The sequence below is a fragment of the Hemitrygon akajei genome, chromosome 12 (genome assembly GCF_048418815.1).
Source record: "Hemitrygon akajei chromosome 12, sHemAka1.3, whole genome shotgun sequence".
Lineage (NCBI taxonomy): Eukaryota > Metazoa > Chordata > Chondrichthyes > Myliobatiformes > Dasyatidae > Hemitrygon > Hemitrygon akajei.
The window spans coordinates 83,166,153-83,190,383 of NC_133135.1; the positions used below are offsets into that span (position 1 = coordinate 83,166,153).

Genomic DNA, 24,231 nt, shown 5'->3' on the forward strand with positions numbered 1-24,231 from the left:
ACAAAGATGATTTGCCTTGAACAGTGGACCAGGTATACAGGGCAGAACATATGCTGTTTCCCAGACATCATAGAGAAATCCTGACTAAAAACTTTTCTCCAGTGCACTAAAATAATTGCCACACAACCCTCTCTTGCTGCAAGCTCTCCAGATGAGTGAATTAGAAAATGAGTACTAGTAACTAAAAGGGAACAGCAGCCTTTTGTACTCATCCTGGTACAAGCAAATGCAGGGTTATTATAAATGAATGTTCAATAGTCACCATTGGGACAAAGGGCCTTTTCTCCCTGACTATGGTTTCCTATGACCATCAACCTCTGACTCTGCTGGAAGGAGTATATACAGGCAGAAGTATGGAAAAGGCTGTGTAGCCCCCTTCCTCAGTCTGCCTGCCCACCCCTCTCACTGTTTAGTTTCTTACACGATAAACAGCCACCAGGTCAGGAACAATCGACAGGAACTGCCGCTGGAACTAGTTCAAGTTTATTGTCATCTGACTGTAAAATATACTGTACAACAAAACCGAACAATGTTCCTTTGTACTATGGTGCACCCACACAATACATATATCACATAGTACATAAATCAAAATAAGTTAATAGAATATAATTCAAACTGCAAACTAGTACAGCAGAGCACAGGTAAACAGTTCAGTAAACAGCTCACTGTCCTAGGGATGAGACCTTGGCGGTCGCAGGGTATTCATTAATCTCACAAGTTGAGGAAAGATACTGTCACCCAGTCTGGCAGTCCTAGCCCTGATACCTTCTTTACCTCCTTCCTGACAGTAGTGGGATTGCTGGTAGAGATGCTTAGGGCCCTTTGTCTGCAGTACTCCTAGTAAATATCATAAATAGGGGGGAGGGACACCCCATTGATCCTCTTGGCTGTTTTTACAGTCCTCTGTAGGGTCTTGTAGTCCAATGCACTGATAAAAGTTACTTTAAGAGGTAAACTTCAGGGACTGTTACATATTACCACAGCTTCAGTCTCCCAATAAAAGGTAATACCCTTCAAAACATTCCAATCAATAGAGCTGAAAATACCGCAGGCAGAAGTGTCTAAATAAGTCATTTCAGAAATTTAAAGATTATCACTCTCTCAGCGCAACCTTGGAATAACACTTTACTTTAGAAATAAAAATACAGAGAAACATGTGCCTCAATTTGACATTGCCAGAGTACTAGTGGAAATTTGTCAAAATGTCAAGGATTCTGTGGTTCTGTGCAGTTTAATTTTCCTTCTCCCTCTTGCCTGTTGACAAGCTGCTATTATTTGCACTCAGAACTAAGGCAATGATTTTTTTTCTTGGATTTAACAACAAAAGAATCTGCAGTACCACACTTATGAAGTCCAACATCAATTCACTAGTAACTCAAAATTTATGTAGCTGATGCTTTTACTTAGGAAATATGTCAGCTAATTTGCACACAGCAAGATCACATAAAAAGCACTGTAATGATGACCTAGTGGCTTTGGTGATATTCATTGAAGGGATAAATAACTGGTAACCAAGAGCATCTATCTTCCTTCTCTTTACCAACATGGTATTATGGAATTTGTGCTTTGAACTTTGTATGTCCACACCTGAAGGTATGGCCAAAATTCAAACTTTTATCTGAACAATGACATCCGGGACTGCACCAGTCATAGACAAGATTATGTCAATACATTCTCAGATTGTGCCACCCACTGTTTTACAGGAGATGCCTGCTTGTAAGCACTTGAAACCAGTGTTCATAGATAGTGGGAGGAACCTTCAGTCTCGTGCCCCTTATCAATTCTTCCTGCCGAGGTGTGAATTTCAGGGGGTTCCCCTTCCTTTCAAGGCTAATTAAATTCCTAGGCATGGTCTGATGAAGGGTCTCAACTTGAAACATCCAATGTCCATCTTCTTCGGTACATACTGCCACAGCCACTGAGTTCCTCCAGAATCTTCTGTAGTCTTTTTTGTTTAGCAGGCATGGTGTTCCTTTGCTTCTGTGAGCTGCCTAACTGTGCCAACAAGCCATTTGGTGATTCCACCTGCCCTGGCATTTAACTTTCATGGCTTAACTTCAGAGAGTCAAGGGAGAAAGGATTTACAGATCAATGGGTCTATGTCATTGACCTACTGGTTCATTTCTACAACGAATGACCTACCCTCCAGGGAATCTATAGGAATACCTCTCCTATCCTAGTCATTCTTTCTTCTCTCCACTCCCATTAGGCAGTAGATGCAAAAGCTTGAGAGCACGTACCACCAGACTGTAGGACAGCTTCTATCTTGTTGTTGCAGTTCAAAGTATATTTATTGTTAAAGTACATATATGTCACCATATACAATCTTGCAATTTGGTTTCTTGCAGGCATACACAGTAAATCCAAGATACACAATAAAATCATTGAAATACTGTACCCAACAGGATAGAGAAACAAATAACATGCAAAAGACAGTAAACTATGCAAATATAAAAAAAATAAGCAATATATATCGAGAACATGAGATGAAGAGTCCTTGAAAATGAGTCCATAGATTGTGGGAACAGTTCAGTGAAGGGATGAGTGAAGATATTCCCTCTGGTTCAAGAGCCTGATGGTTGAGTATTAATAACGGTCCTGAACCTAGCGATGTGGGTCCTGAAGCTCCTGCATCTTCTTCCTTATGGCAGCAGTGAGAAGAAAGCATGGCCTGGATGGTGGGGATCCTTGATGATGGATGCTGCTTTCCTGTGACAGCACTTGATGTAGATGGTGGGGAGGAATTTACCTGTGATGGAATGGGCTGTACCCACCTACTTTTTGTAGGGTTTTCCATTCATATGACTTCAACAGACCTTTAATATACTAAAAGATGAACTTAATCTCTCAATCCATCTGCTGTCCCTTGCACTTTATTTGTTCACATGCGCTGTACTATAGTTTGTAATATACAGTATATTCTGGAATTGGAATTGGTTTTATTATTCTCACATGTACTGAGGTATATTGAAAAGCTTCTCTTGCATATTGTTTATGAAGTTTAAATCATTACACAGTGTGAACAAAGAAGTACAGGATAAAACAGCAGCAGAATACAGAATAAAAGTGCAACAGCTACAGAGAAAGTGCAGTGCAGGTAGGCAATAAGGTGTAAGATTAGAACGAGAGAGATTGTCAAGTCAAGAGTATACCTTGATTGCTACATCAGGAGTACAAGGGAACCATTCAACAGTCTGATGGTGGGCTAGAAGCTGTCCTTGAGCATGGTTACTCATTCTCTCTCTCTTCTAATCACCTAGTCATCATCTCCCTCTGCTTCCCTTCCTCCCTCTCTCTGTCTTTCATGGTTCACTGTTTTTACCCTATTATATTCCTTCTTCTTCAGACCAATGAGAGACTAATGCTCTGAACAGCTTCACACATACTCTGCCACCATCACGACTAAGGAGAGGCAGAGAAATGATAAAGCCTTGAATAGAAGATATGGAACTGAACAGATGCTGAATTTTTCTTGCTTAATCCTAATGAAGTACATTAAACAAGGTTACTGAGCTGCACAGAATCACTACGTTGTGTCAAGACTTGGCTTAAGAGAGGGAAAGGGGGATTTTCAATACTTCTAGATTCATTGGAGATATACAGAATGAAATATGGAGGAGTTGTGATAGTGTATGATAAGATGATTCTTATGCAGAGCATGGTGTTGAAAGTAACACTTGAACTTTGGTGACCAATAAAAAGATCAGAGCAGAAGAGAGTTATGTAATAGGCAACAGGTTATTGATGCAAGTGGAAACAAGCTCAGAATGACTGAATTTAAAAAAAGACAAAGTGGCAATCAAAGCCAGTGAACCTTGTGTACTAAAGTTCAAAGTAAATTTAATATCAAACTACATATATAACACCATATGCAAGCCTGAGATTCATTTTTGTGGACTCTAAATCTATAGAATAATAACCATAACAGAATCAATGAAAGACTGCCTAACTAGACCATTCAACAGAGTGCAGAAGACAACAAACTGCGCAAATAGAAAATAATAATAACAATAATAAATAGTATCATGCCATGTGGAACCTGCACAAAATCTCTTTTGACAGTTAATTTGACGTATGTAAATGAAAACTTATATAATGTGGGTGACACAAGCTGTCCTGCAAATGGTGATACATGAACATTTTGTATTGTATACAATTCTAGGCTACATTTGGAGAGTTGAAGACTTCTTTACCATTATTTTACAGTTTTCACAGGCATGACATTTCTGCAGATTTGCTCCTTAATAACTTTCCCACTAACTGGCAGTCTGTAAAACAGCCCCAGCAGTAGAAATACATCTCCGTGGCTTCCTACTGTAAGGCAATCGATTCTGACCTTGAACATTTCACAATATCCCCCTCTGAAGATCGGAGCAGAGAGGTTTTCTATAGATAAATAAGCAGAGCTGTTTCAGTTCAAGGCAGTTAACCTTGTACATAATATAGAACTTATACACAATCTCCTTGGACTATTTACTTATGGAAAGTAGTCCAAAGAACTGATGTCATGCTAACATAATGTAGGGTGAGTGATACAAGTTGCCCAGAAAGTGACAATACATGAATGTTCCATATTATGTACAATCACAAGTTATATGAAAACAATATACCATAAGACCATTCAGTCAGCCCATTAAGTCTGCTCCACCATTTCACCATGGCTGATCTATTATCCCTCTCAACCCCATTCTCCTATCTTCTCTCCATATCCTTTGATGTAAAAAAGTGCCATCCCAGGGCCCATATTGTTATGTTCTGCTTGATGTTGAAGCTGTATACACAGTTAGAAAAATCTTTGGTTCTGAATCACTTTTCTTTTGTGATATGAGCTCACCCACTGGCATTACTTCTGTGGGCAGTGAAATGAGGACAGTGACGTGTTGCACAGGCTCTTGTTTGGTGGTTAATAGGAGACAGAAGCTTTCAGAGTCTCTACTGTGAATTAACTATTAACAGCTGAAACAGTGAGGTTGATAACAAGTCTGTTAACATCTGGCAATATTTCTGTCAAATACCACACAAAGGTGGCAAATCAAATTTCCTGCAAGAATTTATATCCATGCTACTACCAAGCAGTGTCACCTACACTGCAACACTTAAAGGACTTTGAAATATTCTGCATTTTTCTTTACAGTAATTTTAATTTCCTTCTTTCTCTTTCTTTGCTCGGCTTCCATACTACCTGACTGCAGAACCTCTTCTGACCCGTCTTGCCTCACACCTAATGCTGCACTTCACGCGGCCCAGCTTTTGATTCCCTGCTCCAGACCAAATGAGTACCGGTACTGTTTTTTTGTTTAGCATAGCAGATTAGAAGCAGAACTGATATCTACTGAGTGAGGAAGAAAATAAAAAATCGTTTTGCTTTCAGTAGTTTAAATGTATTTATGGTGTGGCAGACGTTATTTCAGGAACTATCTACAGCACCCATCAGTCCCTTTTGGCTCCGAGCATGACCCTGAGCACCCACTGACAGTCATCCATCATGTGCAAAGCCTTGTCCTTTGGATTTATAACTCCTTTTGTTCGTAGTAGAAGTCAAGAGTTTGCCTGCTTGGTGTAAAAGAGCAATCAACGTGAAACCTGAGTGCAATATTTCTGTCACAAATGAACAAAATCAAGTTTTAGACTTGTCCAGTACAGGATGTCCCAGGGTAACAAAACAGGTTTTCATAGACATCCATAAGTTGGTTTTGTCCATAAATCAGAAAATACATAAAAGTCACCTCCAATAGTACTGCCATGAATGTCATCAAAAACACGCAAGACTGACAAGGAGGAACTATACTAAGAGGAGGAAACTAGTTCTGCCATTTTCAGAAATGAATGTAAGTACATACAGTACAACAGATTTTTGAATTTAATTATATTGTAGGCTGATTAGCCAGGGATTCCTATAGCTGGTGGGAATTTGCTAAAAAAACAGGCAGAAACCAATCAAAAGATTTGAATAACCAACCAGTAAATCGCTAGAATAACTTTTCAGTTAAGTGTGTTAGCTGTGTTCATAATACAGTACTTGAATGATAAAAAAAATTTTTTGAAGGTGACAGTTTTAGTAAAGATCCCACAAGTTGTTCATTGAGCCAACAGTTGCTACGTACAGCATACCTTGTTGCCTTACTGTCGGGCTCAGAAACAGATTTGATATCACTGACACAGAGATCTGTCTTGAGGCAGCCACACAGTGCGATGCATAAACACTATAAACTACAATCAGAAATACATCTAAACTAAACTTAATAAGTAGTGCAAAAAGAGATCAGTAACAGTGAGGTGGGGTTCATTGTCCAATCAGAAGTCTTATGGCAGAGGGGGAGAAGCTGTTCCTAAAATGTTGAGTGTACATCTTCAGGCTCTGGTATTTCCTCTTTGATAGTAGTAATAAGAAGACAGCATATCCTGGGTGATGGGGGTCATTCATGATGGATGCTGCCTTTCTCAGCTATCACATTTTGAAGATGTCCTCGATGCTGTGGAGGCTATTGGCCATGACGTAGCTGGCTGAGTGTGCAATACTGTGCAGTGGCCCCTCCATACCAGACAGTGACGCAAACACTTAGAACTTTCTCCGTGTGTAGAAATTTGTTAGGGCCTTTGGAGGCAAACCAATTGTCCTCAAACTCCTAATGATCCAGTTGCAGAGGGAAGTACAGAAGCCCCCAGAATCTGATGCTTGGTGATGAGTATGGAAGGGTTGATGACATTGAAACTGAGCTGTAATCAATAAAGGGCAGACTGACGTAGACACTAAGGATTGTCCATGTGGTCCAAGGTAGTGTGAAGAGCCAGTGAGAGTACATCCGTTGTAGACCTATTGTGGCGATAGGTTCAGGTCCTTGCTTAGGCAGCAGTTGATTCTAACCATGACCAACCTCGGTTCAGTAGATACAAGTACAACTGGGTGATAGCCTCTGAGGCAGCTCTTCGTGGGCTTGTTACGATTGATGCTCTTTTGAAGCGGGTAGGAAGCATTGAGAGACTGAAGATGTCCTTGAACACTCTTAACAACGGGTTGGCACATGTTTTCAAAGCCCTACCAGGTACACCAATGTGGCCTGATGCCTCTGGAAAGATGTTCTAATCTCAGCCTCTGAGACAGAGATCACAGCGTCACCAGATGTTGCAATCGCACACGGGTAGCTTCATTCTCCCGTTCAACTGCGACAACTGCGATCAGGTTTGAAGATGAATCCCTGAATATTTTCCAGTCCACTGGTTCAAAGCATCCTGTAGGTGTTCCTCTGCTTCCCTTGACCATAATTTCATTGTCCTCACCACTGGTGCTGTAGTCCGCAGACTCTGCCTGTACGCTGGGAATAGACGTCAGGTGACTGGACTTGCCAAATTGCGGGCATGGAATGGCACGGTAATCATTCTTGATGGCAGTGTAACAGTGATTAAGTGTGATGGCTCCACCTAATTTACTGGTGTTAATTGGTCAGGGACTTCTTCAAGCTGGCCCTTCGAAATACCCCACAATAATCATGAAGGTATCAGGGTATGCTGTTTCGTGATTGCTGATCATGGTGCTCAGCTCCTCCAGCGCCTGTCTGACATTGATTAAGGGTAGAGTATTCATTGCAACAAGGATGATGGTGAAAAACTTCTTTGGCGGATCCCGGGTTGGGGCAGCAGGACGGAGACAGAACTACCATGTCTGAGCATTATGATGAGTTTGTCAAAAAGCAATCACCACCCCCTCTACCACTGTCCTGCCCATGAGGTGTAAAGTGAAGCCCTTGGGCTGAAACACTGTGATCGGAATGCTATTTACTATCTAGATAGAGATAGCTCAGTAGGCTGAATGGTTAATTATTATCTTTCCTTCAGATCTCATTTTCTATGGACAACTGCCTGGCTTTTGTCTGGTGTTACAAGCAACTAACATCTAAATGATTGTGCAACATGACTTTGAAATCAATAGTTGTCGCTGGCAGAAGTGTGACTAAGCTTCAAAGGATTCCTGAAATAATCCATTTTACAAATATTTACAGTATAGACTAACTTTTCCATTGATGTTCTTTTTCCAGTTGTACTGTATATTTAAATAAAAGTTGCAAGTACCACAAGTGAAAGCAGCACAAACAGCTGTTTATTGCACCCTGCAGTTTTTTTTCTAATTGATAGCTTGCAGTAGTAGGTAGAAAAGATGCTTCACAGAGGCCTCAGAAATATTAATGGGCATGTCAGAGGAAATAGTAAGATAAATGCCAAGAGTTTTAGGAGACGGAGGCAAATTTGGTTGGAAAGGCAAGGGATTATTTTATATATTCATAATTTCTTTATGCATAGGAAACTACTTCACTGATCGAGTCCATGGCAGCTCCCTCATCTTTCCCATCAATCCCATTCCCTTAACTTATTCTGCTGTTACCTGTCCTTTTGCACGTGCCTCACTAATCTGATCCTGATTTTCCTACCACAATCCACACCAGAGAAAACTCATAGTAGCCAATTACCAAGCAGCACATCATTGGGATCCAGGAGCATCTGGAGGAAACACGAGGAGCCGAAGGAAGAACATACTCACTCTACAAAGAGTTTCCAGGATCAGGATTGGACTTGGATCACTGGAGCACAAACTGCAGACCCAATATGCCACACACTCTGCAAAACGAACGAACATGAAAGGCAGATCAAGAGCTATGGTGGTGCTCGTCATCTTGGAACTTTTAAAGGAAGAATTCTAGCAAATAAATGTGATGAGCTGTGGTTGTGATGTTGTGGCTTGTATCCAAATACCATTCCTAGATGGTTAAGAATTGTTTGATGTCCTTGGCTACAGGGTTTTCACATTAGAAGGGGTGTTAATAAAAGGTGTGGAAATGTGTAGCAAAGGAAAGAATTTGCTCAAAAGATCAACAAATGAGCCAGCATGGATGAACTACTGGACAAAAAAAAACAGAGGCAACGAACTATTGGGAGTGTCCCCAAAGCCCTCCAATCAGTACAAAACTGCAATTCCAAACTACAAAAATAATAAGGCAAGGAATTTCAAACACACTAACAGGAACTGGGATAGTAAATGTCAAAGGTATGGAAGTTGCAGTATTCTTAGAGGTTTCAAGAGAACATTTTAAAAAACAGAGCAAGCCTAATAGGAAAAGAGCTGGTACTGAGCTTGAGAAAGAACTGTAGTGTGGAGGCACTTTGAAGCCAACAATCACAGTTCAATTCAGCACGGGAACAAAGACTAAGAGAAATCGGAAGTAAAAGTTCTCAGTTGCTGTGTCACTCTTACTTGTGTGAGAGATTTTTCAGGATTAGATTGGAAACAGTTACCTATAGTTAGTTCAGTAACAGAACAGAGAGGTTGAGTTTGCTTTGCCAGAAATACAGTCTGACCACAGAGTACTTCCAGCATTTTCTGGTTTGCTTTTAGATTTTTATTTTCCACTTTTGAGGGGTAAACTGGGATGTTGATTATAACTGTACTGTATATTTGATGGATTTTTGAAAGGCTTTTGATAAGGGCACTGGTCAGGTTAGTAAATGCCCATGGGGCCCGAAGGGAGAGTGGCAAATTGGGTACAAAATGGCTCAGTATGTAAGAATAATGGTAGATGGTTGTTTTTGAAACTTCATAGCTGCCTCAGTACTCGGAACTTGCTTTTTGATGTATATATTAATAATTCCAACATAACTATAAAGAAAGATATACATAGAAGCTACAAAAGATAGTCTGGAATTGACAATGAGGAAGAAAGTTGGCAGCTGCAGTAAGATATCAATGGACTGGATGCTAATGCATGGGAATGCACTAAAGGACATATACAAAATGATGCAAGAATTGGACAAGGTGAATAGGTCATTAAACAAAGTGTCATCACTGAGCTTTCAGGTAAATGGTTTGTCACTGCGTGGACAGATCATGGAGCAAATAGAATGGCATTTTAGGTCACGATTATTCTGTGAGCACCTGCTAATTCCTCTCTATAAAGTTGATTACCATCTTCTTTGCACTATCCTACACTATCCCAATGAGACCCAGTGTAACCCTGTAAAACAGCATCTGATTTTCCATCAGCCTTCGGGACTCAATGCTGAACTCAACAAATTCAGATTATTATCAGAACAATCGATCTACAGCTGCACTCAAACTGCCGTTCTTTACTGGGATGGTTCCAACTCCCAGGGCTAATCGATCGGCCATTTATCGATATCCCCAGGAAGAGGCCTGGAAGATGTGTGCACCTTCGGATTTCTGAGGCTCTCTCACCCTGTGGACAAGTTGATCCTGAGCCGGTGTCGCTGACAGAGAGAATGGACAGTGCAAACAGGGGATTCGCTGCGGGAGGCGTCTGTACTTGGATCCATCTTTATCTCTCTCCCTCTCCCCCTCCCCCCCCCCTCTCTCTGCGGTGGTGAGGGGAGAGTTTGCTGCCAATTCTCGAGTCAGAGAACTCGAAGAAAAAGCAATGCGGCAAACTTTAACACCTCTGGCTTAAGAAATCCCTCCTCGTCTCTGTTCAGAATCTATAATACCATGGTTTCTTAGCTTGCTTGGCAGCCTTATGTGCAGCACCTTGTCAAACGCCTTCTGAAAAGCCTATCTACTGACTCTTCTTTTACTATCCTGCTGCTATTTCCTCAAAAAAATTCTAACAGGTTTCTCAGCCAAGTTTTTCCTCTTAAAGAAACTGAGCTGATTTGGTCTATTCATGTGCCTCCAAGAGCCCCAAAACCTCATACACATGTTCAAGTGTAAGTTTAATTATCATGCAACTATACATGAATACCCCTGAATCCAGCCAAACAAAACAGAATTACCATAGGGCCAAAGTGCAAACCATAGATAAAATAGTCAAACACAACACAAGGCACATAAGATAGTAAATAAACAGTCACACAAAAAAAAGCTATATATATATATTAGTCCAAGTCCATGAGTGGTATGAGCTGTAAATTGATAGTGCACGGGTATTATCAGCAAGGACAAGTGGTTCTTAGCAGTCTGCAGACAGAAGTATGCACAGACACATGCAACTGTCCACCGATTGAACATCAAGAGGGAAGCACTGTCGAACGGGGCTAGCCCTCAACCCAGCGTGGACGCTGTGATACACTGCCCCTGGACAGCTGCTACAGGCAGTCCTGCGGCAGTGAGGCCCAGTCCTCACTACACTGAGGCCATGGAGCTCCAGCACCATCTGTCTCGCCTTTAAAGAAGGGAAAAGGACGTGCAGAATTTCACATTTTCAAGGTCAAAGCGGTCTTGCAATCACAAGGGAAACATCCAAGACAATCAGTTGCTGTTAGACTGCAAACCATCTTCACGCATAGACTCTGATGCCTTCCTGCACCAAGTCCAACTTCTGCATCAACAGCTCACTCACTGATGGGGTAGATCTGCATTAGCTCAAGCTCTTAATGTCCAGCATTGCCCTGTGATTGTAAAAAAAGACAAAACACCTTTGGTTGGCCCGAGAGGCCACTGCATCCGAATGTGCACTCCTCTTCTCTCCCACTTCCCTCTGGGCCAAAGAGCCAGCCCAGTGGAAGAGACCTGAACCTATGCCCAGGTAGGTCCTATTCCCCAACAGTGTCCAAAGCAGTATAATTATTATTGAGCGAAGTAGCCACACAGTTACTCTACACTGGCTGCCTGTTCCCTGAAGTCACCCATCTACATGCCTCCTGTATAATTAGGAGAGTCTACCTCTCTGTAGCTCCTATCTGTCACCTCCTCGTTCTCCCATATGAGCCAAAGGCCATCTAGCTGCAGATCCAGTTCCCTAACGTTGTTTGTAAGGAACTGCAGCTCGATACACTTCATGCAGTTGTAGTAACCAGGGAGATTGGAGGTCTCACAAAGTTCCACTTATCTCCAGTTCCCATTGGAGTTTAAAGGATTGAGAGGTGATATTCCGGATTCCAAAGCAGGAGCAATGCTGCGAGGCTGTTTACTGGGACAGAGACTAGAACAAGGCGACCATCGTCTCAGAGTAAGTGGACAGGCAAATTGGCGGAGGGGGTGGTATAGCTCTGTTGGCAAAAATACATTAAATCAAATCATGAGAAATAGGTGACATAATTTCATCTATCCTCATGACATAGGGGACACCCATTTAGTACCAGCTCACAGAACAATCCTTTTTTCTGCTAGTTTTTCTTGCAACCTATTCCCACCAACTCTCCTCAATTTCTACCACTCACACAAAGAGCAATTTACGGCGGCCAATTGATCTATCAAGCCATATATCTTTGGGATGAGACAGCAAACTACAACACCCAGAGGGGATGGAAGAGATCAGAGGATGGTGTGTAAACTCCAAACATTTTGAGGACTGTATTGTACCTACGGTAGTTCTCTGGAGCTATGAGTCAGAAGCTATACTGGCTGCTGTTCAAGTACTGTGCCACCTATTTAACATAGGTGCGGAATATCTTTATTCAGATGTTTGTGCATCTCTGGAACTCTGCTTCAAAGAATCCTGGATACTCAATTGTCCTGTATTTTCAAGGTAGAGATTAATAACAGTTTTGAACATAAAAAGAATAAGCAAGCATCTCCCATTTTAAGGCAGAATCAGAGGCTGTCCACTTACTCTGAGACGATGGTCACCTTGTTTGAGTCTCTGTCCCAGTAAACAGCCTCGCAGCATTGCTCCTGCTTTGGAATCTGGAATGGCTCAGTAATATCACCTCTCACCTCCCTTTGGTGCCCTCTTTCTCTAAAACTGGTGCAAGTAGACTCTGACAATAAAGGCAGAAAGTAGTTTCTCGATAGGTCAGAAAGTGAAAGGTTACAGAGATAGCTGGCCATGCAGGGTTGAATGTTGGAGTCGAGTAGGCTGAATGGAATGAGTAGCCTATTCCTATTCCTAATTTAATTAGGAATTAAACAATAAACTTGAAGTCACAAAATTAGCCATGGACAACATGATCAAAAATTAAATTCACCTCGTGTTTAACAGACTTTGATAAGTACAATTTGTCTGGGATATTTACAGGCACAAAGCAGAAACAGTTTTATTGTAAGTTATAAAATTTATTGTACTGCTGAAGCAGTACAGTGCAAAGACAAAAATGACAATAAATTACAAAGCTATTACCTTCTGCAGCCTCTTGTGATTCTGTACATTGGAGCCACCATGCCAGGATGTGACAAATCATGCTCTTCATGGTATACACATAGAAATTTGTAAGAGTCTTTGGTGACATACCATATCTGCTTAAAGTTATAAAGTAGAGCCACTGGCATGCGTTCTTCATGATTACAATATACTGAGCTCAGATAGAATTGCAACTCAAGGAATTCAATAATTCATGGATTGCAAATATTATGCTTCTAGTTCAACCATACCCAAATGCCCATGAATGCAGCGAAGCAAAACAGTGTTATTTTGTGGCAAGGTGCAAACACAGTAACAACAGTCATACACAGAACAAGGCATAAACAGCAGTAAAATACAGTCACACAGTAACAAGGTCCAAGTCCCTAAGTCCACAGATGTTGCAGCAGTTTGCAGTTGTGAACAATATAGATTGTCTTCTGCTGAGGGAACACTGGGGGCAGCACCAACTATAGCGTGTACAGTGTGGCACACCACCTCCATGAGCACCGCAGAGCGCCCAACTCCAACACTTCCTCCTGGGCCGATGTGAACTGCCACGGCTTGAGGCAGCTTCCCCGCCGTTCATCAAAAAACCAATGGACTTGCAACGTTCCACACCACCGATCTCCAACAGGGTCTTGTGATCACAAGAAAAATGACTAAGATGATCACTCCCTGTTAGACTGCACACCCCTCCTTTACACATCAATGCCTCTTTGTCGCAGACAGCATCACAGTCTGTATCATGTATCAAGTCCAACTCCTTTCAGTTTCTCTGCCAACAAATAGCTCGCTGATGGGGTAAACCTGCAGTACTATCAGTTCTTAATGTCCAGCAGGGTCTTGCAATCATAAAAAAATAAAAACACCTCTAGTTGACTCCATATAAGCCACTGCATACAAGCACACCTCCATCTTACTGGAAGAATCATCTATGAAAATTCTCATTTCTTTCCTGCCTTTGATCAGAAAGGTATAGATTAAAACTTAATTCCAGAATCTGAGTGCAGCCAGATTCACTTGCCGAATCCTACTCTTTTAATGATTATGTATTAACAGGCAAAGCTCATAAAAGCTATCCCATCCAACAAACTCCAGTACAAGATTTTGATGGCTCATTCACCAGGTTTTAAAAACATTGAAATTCTCAGGAGATTTAAGGGAGCTTCCAGTCACCCGTCTCCCTTCCAGCAGATTTAGAGACCTCAAGAGCACCACTTTGTAGCCAATTCTAGTGGCCTTTGCCATTCACGTGCACGTTGATAACGATGAGCTCTTTTGAACTCGGTCACGCCATAATTATAGTCACTCAATGCAAAGTACTTTCTTTTTCATGCAAAGCTACTGCGTAACTCTACTTTTATCTTAGTGGTATTATCCGTTAACAAATGCAACATTTTCATACTCCCTGCTGCTGTCACTAGCAATATTAGCACTATGCAAAATTTATTGGGCAATACAACTATAACCAATAAGATTTTGATGCTATTATGACATCAGTCCCTTTATTATCAGTTTCCAGGCAGCCGGTGTAAATACGTTGCTTTTCATATTCCGCCAGCTACAACTAGACTTTCAGTTGTGGATTCGCCTTGCAAAGAGGATTAATCGCTACAAAAAGAGCGCTCTGCTTTTTTTTTGCCCAAACTTGCCTCAGGTGACAATCACCAGACGGAGCACGAGGGTGCCCTTCTGAAAGTTGCCCCAGCCATCAGCGTTACATCTTAATCCTACCCATTCTCTGCCTTTCCCTGATACACCCACTTTACTACCTGCTGTTTACTTTTCGCTGTTCGCTTCTGTATCTCTCTGCACTGCTATCGGTCCCAATCTGTCTCAATGACCCCGCACAGACCCGGCGAAAAGAGACGAAAATTCATTAGCAGGGGAAGGTGGCGCCCAACCAGTGAAAAGCTAGTGATTGCATATGCAGGAATCTTGGTCAACAAATAATCTGACGGAGTGACTCAGTAGGTCGAGCAGCATCTATGGTGCTATTAATGATAAATGGGGGGAGAGGGATAGGGAATTTGAAAACTATGCTGGGCAGCAGAAAGGGGTTGTTGGACGTGACTGGAGCACACACCATTAAAATCTGATAACCAAAGGAACAGGGATTGTTGTATACACCCGGATGCGATGGTCCTTGCTATACATGACAATCAACTAATCCGAATTCCAGATTTTACAGACTGGCCAGCATGTCGCTCTTGGTGACTGGGTATTAGATTATTTAAACCCAAAGACAGGTCGATGTTGAATTTGAAATAAACTGGAGCTGGAAGTTAGTGATGTGGGTCCGGGATCAATCGGAACCTTAATGGGTTTATTATGACAGCGGGCTGGGGTCTTGAACCAGTGTTAGTTCTGGTATGGGAATTAATTTCCATCGTAGAAGGCAACTTTCGCTGTGGGACACTCCGTGGCTGAGACAGAACAGAGGTAGAGGGTGTGTTCCGGCGTTCGCACCTCGCTCAGCAAAGTATCAGAGCTGCGAGTTCCATTTGGTTTAGTCACCCACAAACATACACGCTTCGGATTAAATAAAGTCACAATTCAAACCTTTGATATCAATCGCCAGCGATTTCCACACTCGGGCGAAGCTTATACAGTGTCCGCACCAAGAGGCATAGAACTCCAGCACCCAGGCTTTGCTGGAGTTATACAGGATCCCATCCAAGTTGCTGTAGTCAAGGATAGCGACCTTGTCCGACCGGGAATAAAGACCGTTCCCGCTTTTCGCCAGCAAGGAAATCGCCGCTAGAATCAGCAGGACCGTATAGCAGCCGTGCCGCGCCATGCCAGCGCAAACCGACATCAGGGCACGCTCAAACCTGGCTGAAACAGTACGTGCAGCGGCTCAGAGGGAGGAGCGAGGTTCAAAACCGGAATCCTGCCTCGAGCAGATCATGTGCACAAAGCAAATAGTCTTATCTGCCCATTAGTACTGAGGACGTTTTGCAGATCCGGCTAGATCGCAGCGTTGAAATATTTTGCAGACTATTATAATTCCAGAAGCCAATTCATTTACACCCACACCCTGATCTTCCACACTACTGTTCAACAGCTGCCTCGGTTTTTATTGCACTGAAAAGCTCCAGAATTCTCTGCTAACATGACACTGATAAGCTACAAACAATCTGCTGGAGGAACTCAGCAGGCTGAACAGCAGGGAGTACTTTCAAGTCAAAACTTCGAGCCAAGTTGGGAAGGGGCGGAGACAGAGGCAGACAAAAAAAAGGCTGATGAGCAGGGAGGTGCTTCAGGCCCTAGTCTCCTCAAGCCTTCCTTATTATAGACCTTCAGACCATAAGACATAGCTGCAGAATTAGACCGCTTGGCCCATTAAGTCTGCTCTGCCATTCAAACTTGGCTGATTTATTTTCCCTCTCAACCCTGTTCTCTTGCCTTCTCGGTATAACATTTGATGCCCTTACTAATCAAGAAACTCATCAACTTCTGCTTTAAATAAATGACTTGGTCTCTACAGCTGCCATGGCAATGATTCACCAGCCGCATGGAAAGACATTCCTAATTTCTGTTTTAAAGAGACAGATTTTATTCCGAGGCAGTGCCCTCTTGTCCTAGAATGTCCCACTATTGATAACATTCCCTGTATGCCTATTCTATCTAGAACTTAAAAAATAATCAGAGAGTTATAGAACACTGCAGGCCCTTTGGCCCATCTAATCCATGCTGATCTATTATGCTGACTAGTCCCATCGACCTGCACTTGGACCATAGACCTCCAAACCCTTCCCACCTCCGTACCTCTTCAAATTTCTCTTAAATGTTGAAATTGAACCTACATTGACCACATCCACTGGCAACTCATTCCACATTGTCACCACCCTCTAAGTGAAGAAGTTCCCCCTAACATTCTCCTTAAACCGTTCACCCTTCAGCCTTAACCCACGACCTCTAGTTCTAGACTCAATGGAAAAATGCTTGCATTTATCCTGTCTATACCCCTCATAATTCTGCAGGCCAAGCAGCATCTATGGAAAAAAGTACAGTCGACATTTCGGGCCGAGATGTTGACTGCACTTTTTTCCAAAGACGCTGCCTGGCCTGCAAAGTTCTTCCATCATTTTGTGTGCATTGCTTGGCTTTCCAGCATCTGCAGATTTTCTCTTGTTTCTGATTTGACCCCTCATAATTTTGTATACTTCTGTCAAATCTTCCCTTAATCTTCTATATTCTATTTAGCCTTTCCCTCCAACCCGGGTCCTTGAGTCCTGGCAACTTCCTAAGTTTACTGATCTTACTGATCTTTGTTCATTTTACTGAACTTTGTAGGCAGGTGATCTGAATCGCACACAATGCTCCAGATTAGGCCTCACCAACGCCTTATACAACTTCAACATAACATCCCAACTCCCGTACTCAATCTTTTGATTTATGAAGACCAACTTGCCAAAACCTCTCTTTATGACCCTATTTGCTTGTGATGCTACTTTCAAGGAATTATGGATCCGTATTCCCATATCCCTCTGTTCTACCATACTCCGCACCTACTGTTCACCATGTAAATCCTACCCTGATTTGTCCTCCCAAAGTGCAAAACCTCACACACGTCTGCATTGAATTCCCTCTGCCATTTTTGGCCCAATTTTCCAGCTGGATCAGATCCTGCTGCAGGCTTTGATAGTCTTCCTCGCTGTCCACTATGCCCCCAATCTTAGTGTCATCAGCAAGTTTGCTGACCTAGTTTACCACATTATTATCCAGATTGTTGATACAGATGACAAGCAACAATGGACCCAGCACCGATCCCACAAGCTCACCACTAGTCACAGGCCTCCAGTCATGAGAGGCAACCAGCGAGAATCAAGAGGAAATATTTGGTAAATTTCAATGCAATTTCCCTCCACTTCCACCTCCTCATTCTTCTAAACACCTTGAGTACAGGTCCAGAGCCATTAAATGCTTCTGATATGTTAACCTCATATGCTCCTCATGTCATTGCTGGGATCATTCCTATATACTGACCATCTCTTCTCTCCACCTAGTCTTGATTAGGGTTTTGACCCACATTGTTGACAATTCCTCCCTCATCAGATGTTGCACATCCCTTTGAGTTCCTCCAGCAGGTTGTTGCTCCAGATTGAGGCTTTTGCAGACTCTTATATCTGAACTAGTTTTGATTCATGTTGTACAGCACTAGTTACAGGTTTCAGCTCAATATTTACCCTCTGCCTCCTTTTGCCAAGCTAACTTTGGATCTAATATGCAAATTTACCATGAATCCCATAAAACTAACTTTTGGACCAGTCTTCCCTGTGGAACCTTGTTAAAGATCTTACTGAAGTCCATGGAGACTATATCAAAATGAGCACAGTCCTCATTGATGCATTTTGGAATCACCTTGAAATTTTCAGTAGTTGATCAATTAGGATTACCCTCCCCCCAATAAAAGAATGATGATTATTTTTGATTAATTCCTCCCTCTCCAAGTTTAGATTAATCATGACCATTGGAATGTTTCAAACAATTTTCCTTTGATGTTGGACTCAGTGGCCTGTAATTACATGATTTAACGCTTCCGTTCTTCATGAATAAAGGTGCCACACTTCTGTCATCACCTGTCACTAGCAAAGTTATAAAACTCTGTCAGAACACTAATAATTTCCTCCTTTCCTTGCTACAAAAGCCTGGTTACAACGCATCAGTCCCTGGAAATTTAAAATCCAGAGGATTATTTTCAGACTAGAGGTCTGTATCTAGTGAGGTGCCACAGGAAATTGGCATTGGGTCCAATGTTGTCTGTCACCTATATTAACAATTTGGATAAGAGTGTAGTGGTAGCACTAGTAGGCCGCTGGTTGTTTGTTAGTGGTATAAAGGACAACAAAGAAAATTACTTAACAGGAACTAGAACAGTGGAAAGAGTACCAAGGAGCAACAGGTGGAATTTAACTCAGACAAGTGTGAAGTGATCATTTTGGGAAGCTAAACCAGGGCAGGATTTACACAGAAAATGGCAGGGTCTTGAAGAATGCTTGTGGCAGAGAGACCCAGCGGTACTGTTGCGTACCCCGTAACTGGGTCACTTACCAGCAAAGATGGAGAGGTCCGTTGAAGTCTGATGGTACTATTTTTAAAAGTATTTATTGATAAAGGGGCACAAAAATAAGATTAATGCAAACATACAGATAATATACATCGTCAATATTAAATCTAAAAGCGCGGGTATAATAATAATCAATAAGAAATAGCTCTATCGTTGTCTAGGGGATAATGTATTGTCCGATGGAAATATAACAGTCACTGTTAGTTCGTTCAGGCTACAGCGTTTTGGGGTTTAAGAGAGAGACGGTTTTAAACTTGCCCAGGTCTTTTATGATGCTGCACGTCTCTCTCTCAGTTCCTGGGTCCCCTGACCCAACCCAATAGTGGTCTTGCGATTCTCACAAAGGAGGGGGCTGCAGGCATAACAGTACATACAAAGAGTCAGCAAAGTGGTGACTCAAGTAGACAGGGTGCTGAAGAAGGCACTTAGCATGCTGGCCTACAATGGTCGGCGCACTGAAAACATGAAATGGGATGCAGTGCTACAACTGTACAAGATATTGGTGAGGTGCCATTTGAAGTAAAGGGTGAAATCTTGGTCACTTAGCCAGAAGAAAACTGTCAATAGGCTGAAAGGGATAAAAAATCTTACAAGGATGCTACTAAGACAGAAAGGTTTGATCTACAAGGAGAGATTAGATGGGCCGGGATTTTTTCCCCCTGAATCGTCAGAGGCTGAGGGAAGACCTTACAAAGAATTATGAGATCATGAGAGGGTAGTTAAGTTAAATAGTCACAATTTTTTTCCCAATGTTACTGATTCTAAAATTAGAGGGTGTAGTTTTGAATGAGGAAGAAAAAAACAAAGGGGATGTGAAGGGTAAATTTTTCACACAGAGGCTGTTGAATATAGAGATTGTGCTGTCAGAGGAAATGGTAGAGGTGAGTACAGTTATAACATGTAAAAGGCATTTGAACAGGTACGGGGATAGGAAAAGTTTAGAGCAGGGATTCCCAATTAATGTTTTTTATTTGTAACCATACTCCTATATGGCCAGTAAGTTAATTAGTTAATTCAAACAGAAGAAGGAGATGCAGCTTCAGGTCTTCTCTATCATTCAGTAAATTCACGAGTAATCTTTAGCACCAGCATTATGTTCAAAAGTAATCTGGCAGAGTCTGTAAATATTGGCCTAGTCACCTGACATCTACTTCCTGTGGTTAGGTCAGAAAAAGTGAGTCATTTTCTTGTAAATATTTTTATTTGGGAAAGAAAAGAAATAAAGGTGAAAGAAAAGATAAGGGAAGATGTGACATCCATGAAGACAGGAGTGGAGGGAGAAAGTGAACATAACAAATTCAAGAGAGATATAGAAAATGAGCAAGAGACTAAAGAGAGGAAATAGCAAATCTAACAATAATCTTGCAAACATCTATTGTTATAAATATGGAGTGCACAGCCTGGCTCTTGCTGATCAGGCACATCTATTAACAGAAAAAGAGAAGAAAGACTAGTGACTTTCAATTTCAGAAGGCATCGAAAACAGCTTCACGAACAGTTGCTGAAGTATGCCACTGTCATAATGCATGAAATACAATGACTAACATATCGTGACAGTGTCCACAAAAGCACGTTGTGAATATAACCAGGCAATTTGTCTCAGCAATGTCGCTTGAGGTAGGATATAGGTTAGGGAAAAGGACTGAACTACATATCAGATAGCTTTTTATATATTAGGTAACACTACAATGCAATTGATTTAATGTTCAGTGAGAAGAATGTAGGTGCATTGAGGACTGCAATTATGAATTTGCAAAGTATGATTTTCATTGGACAGGGAGGCTCTGCTATCTAAACTGTACAGCATTAAAGAATAAGAGGCAGAATAGATTATGATCAAGGACTGAAAATGGGAAATAGTGGTTCAAAATTTATTAAACCAGAGAGATATAAGCATTGGGGTCTTCTAGAAACATGTCAAAATCACTATTACATGCCCTGTCATATGACATAGGCCATCATGCTCTTACAACTATGATTGTTCTTGGCAAATTTTTCTACAGGAGTGCTTTGCCATTGCCTTCATCCGGGCAGCATCTTTACAAGACAGGTGACCCCCAACAATTATCAATACTCTTCCGAGATTGTCTGCCTGGTGTCATATGCACCAGCTGCTCATACCACCATCTGCCACCTGCTCCCATGGCTTCACGTGAGGGGTGTGGTGCTAAGCAGCTGCGGCACCTTGCCCAAGGGTATCCTGCAGGCTAACAGAGTGAAGAAATGAAAATGAGAAGTATATAGATAATTGGAACATATACTTTGCAAACAAACACAGAAAGTACATTATTTCCTTCCATGACCTCAGTTCTGGGACTGAAGTGAGGTGGAGCTGAGCTCATGGCTGCATTCGGGTTTTGCTGAAGAAAAAAATCTAAGGGCACCGCAGACCAAATCTAGAGGTACTACAGATCAAGACAATGGATACAACTGAAGATCAAGTACATGGTTTTTGCTCTCAGCCAAGTCTACGGGTTTTAGTAATGACTGGGCTACTGCATGTGTACTTTTCTAAATCAAGTCTTAGTGTATTAATGAAGTTCAAGACCATAAATCCAGAAGCGGAACGAAGGCCACATAGTGAAAGAGAAAAGGATATCTTCGCAGAATAAATGACTTTTGGGTTGATTGATGTTTAAGAAGATTAGAACTTCAGAGGAACACACCTACTCCCACTTTGGGAGAAATTTCATGGGACATCTCCATGCAGTATGGTTTTCAAGTTTGATTGGATGTTCAGTCTGCAAAGTTCATACTAAAGTTCAGAAGCATCACTGGTTCACTAGGTACACCCAAAGGAATGTAGGCTGTGCAGGGAATGTGGGATTCTGTCTCCTCACAGAAATTGGGCTGCATTTCTATTAGAAAGGTTCAAATGTCTGGTATGGTCAAATGATCACAGGTTACCCCATAAACATATAACAATGGTGTCTATAACTAGAGAGCGGAGGTTAAGATAAGGGGCAGGAACATTAGAGGGGATTTAAGGAAGAATGTTATCACCCAGAGCATGGTTGAAATTAGGAACTCGCTGCCCAAGCAGGTGTCCGATGCACATATGCCTGTAACAGCTAGGGAGAAGCATTTAGATGAGTTTCTAAAAAGCTGTGACATAGAAAGCTGTGGGCTGAGTTTGTAAAATGGAATCAGTACACATAGATATTTGATGTTCAGCATGGACATGGTGTGATGAAAGGCCTATTTCTGGTCTATATGACTCTAACTGTTCTAATGAAAAAGAGATTCTGCCTTTAATCTTAATCCTTGGGAGAAGATCCAGGCAGTTTATACCTTCCGAAGGAGATGAATGTTTAGCCACTTTTTTTTTTGTCTGTCACAACTCACAAGTGCAAAGCTTGAAGAATGTCTGATAATATTGGACTGCAATTTTTTCGCAGGTGTTACTTCTTCAGAATTTTTTCATAGACCTCTTGAAGCTGAACATAAAAATATAATTTCAGACTACTTGTATCACATAGGAATTTGGAGAAACAAGACATTAACTTTCATTGAATATAACATGATTCCAGTTGCCTGATACCATTTCTCCATGACTGCAGTGTCCTGGTGAAACCTTTCACCATGCTTGTCACTGACAATGCCAAGATTTGCAGGGAAGAAGTCTAAATGAGAATGTAGAAAATGAATCTTCAGTGACATGTTGCACTTCATGGTTTTGTATGCATGAAACACGTTGTCATCCAGCTGCATGTAGTTTGCTTTGTTGTTGCTAAGAAAATTTTCAACAACATCCTTGAATACCTTTCATGAGATTTTCTCTAGTGCAACTAGAAGTTCTTTCATTGATGACCTGTTTGATTTGTGGACCAACACAAAAATGGCTCCTTAATCTTAGCATCAATTATTCTGGGAAATATCTGCATCAAATATTGAAATTATTCATGGAAATTTATAGCCTTTCTAAAACCTGTCCTGCCATGCATCATCTGCCCTGTCTAAGCATGCCTAGAAATGCCTGGACAAGATATAAAACTTTTCAGCTTATATTGTGGACAACATTTTAATGGACTTGAATTATGAATTGAAATAACAAAAACAGGTGATTCCAAAAGAATGGTGTATGATAGGGAAATTTCATGGTGATTTTCATGATCAGCAAACCAAAATCCATAGAACAGACCAAAAAGTCTTCAGGAAGCAAAATCTTTGCTGCCTAGTGTAACTTGTCTATTATCATAATGTTATTCCCTTGTACAATCTTATACACCATGCGTAAATGAAGATGAACATATCTCCTTCACTCGTCTTGTGCTTGTGTGAGTTGTAATGGTGGACAACTCCCTACAGTGACTAAGTCATGAGCTTTAGTTGCATTTGTATTTGGGTTTTCCTACTCTTTAGGCTTTAGGAGGATATGCTGCTATAAAAATCAATGTTAGTGTCCTGTCTCAAGCCAACATCCCCAAAATGAAGACCTTAATTATATTCAGTCAGCACATTGGAGAGGCCACACTGTTTGCATGACCAACACCACATTTCTGAAATAGGCAAACTTTCTAAATTCTACCAGGTGAAGAGATTATTAGGCAAGGCTGAGGAAAGCTTTCAAGGACATTCTCAAAGCCTCCTTGAAGTAGTGAAACAAGCTCACCCGCTCTGAGAATCTCATGTCCGTCACAGCTCAAAGTGGAGAAGGAGCATTCAGATGGTACTTAGAACCACAAACCCATGAATCAGAAGCAGGAAGAAGCCTTAAATAAGCAAGGAACAAGTTTGCCACCTCACAAACTCCCCAACCACCCATCCCATCTGGCACCTTCTGGTGGAATCTATGGTGTCCATACTGGCAACATCAACTTCACAGCTCCTGAAAAACAGTGAAGAAAGTTATCCTTGAGTCTGAGCGACTGCAGAAGAAGAAGGAAAGTAGCATGTAAGCTGCTTATGAAGTGCTCATCATATGATGTCTAATATCACACTGTTTAATATGGTACTTGATAAGTGGAAAATGAAGCACCATAAATTTAGTTGGCGCAGAGTGAGCAACCTTGAGGCACATAAGTAGCAATCAAATGTTTCAAAAGCAAGAGATGCACATTTCATGGACATAAAAGCAGCCAGATCTGTTCAGTCTTA

General features: G+C 41.5%; 1 protein-coding gene across 1 annotated transcript in view; it reads right to left on the reverse strand.

Annotated features, from left to right (window-relative positions):
• The window catches only part of qsox1 (quiescin Q6 sulfhydryl oxidase 1), a 146,328-nt gene extending 130,205 nt beyond the window's left edge, over nt 1–16,123 (reverse strand). Inside the window, exon 1 of the mRNA XM_073063617.1 lies at nt 15,624–16,123. Within this exon, the coding sequence (XP_072919718.1) occupies nt 15,624–15,879 (256 nt within the window). The 5' untranslated portion in view covers nt 15,880–16,123. The remainder of the gene's footprint in view (nt 1–15,623) is intronic.
• Between the last annotated feature and the right edge of the window lie 8,108 nt (nt 16,124–24,231).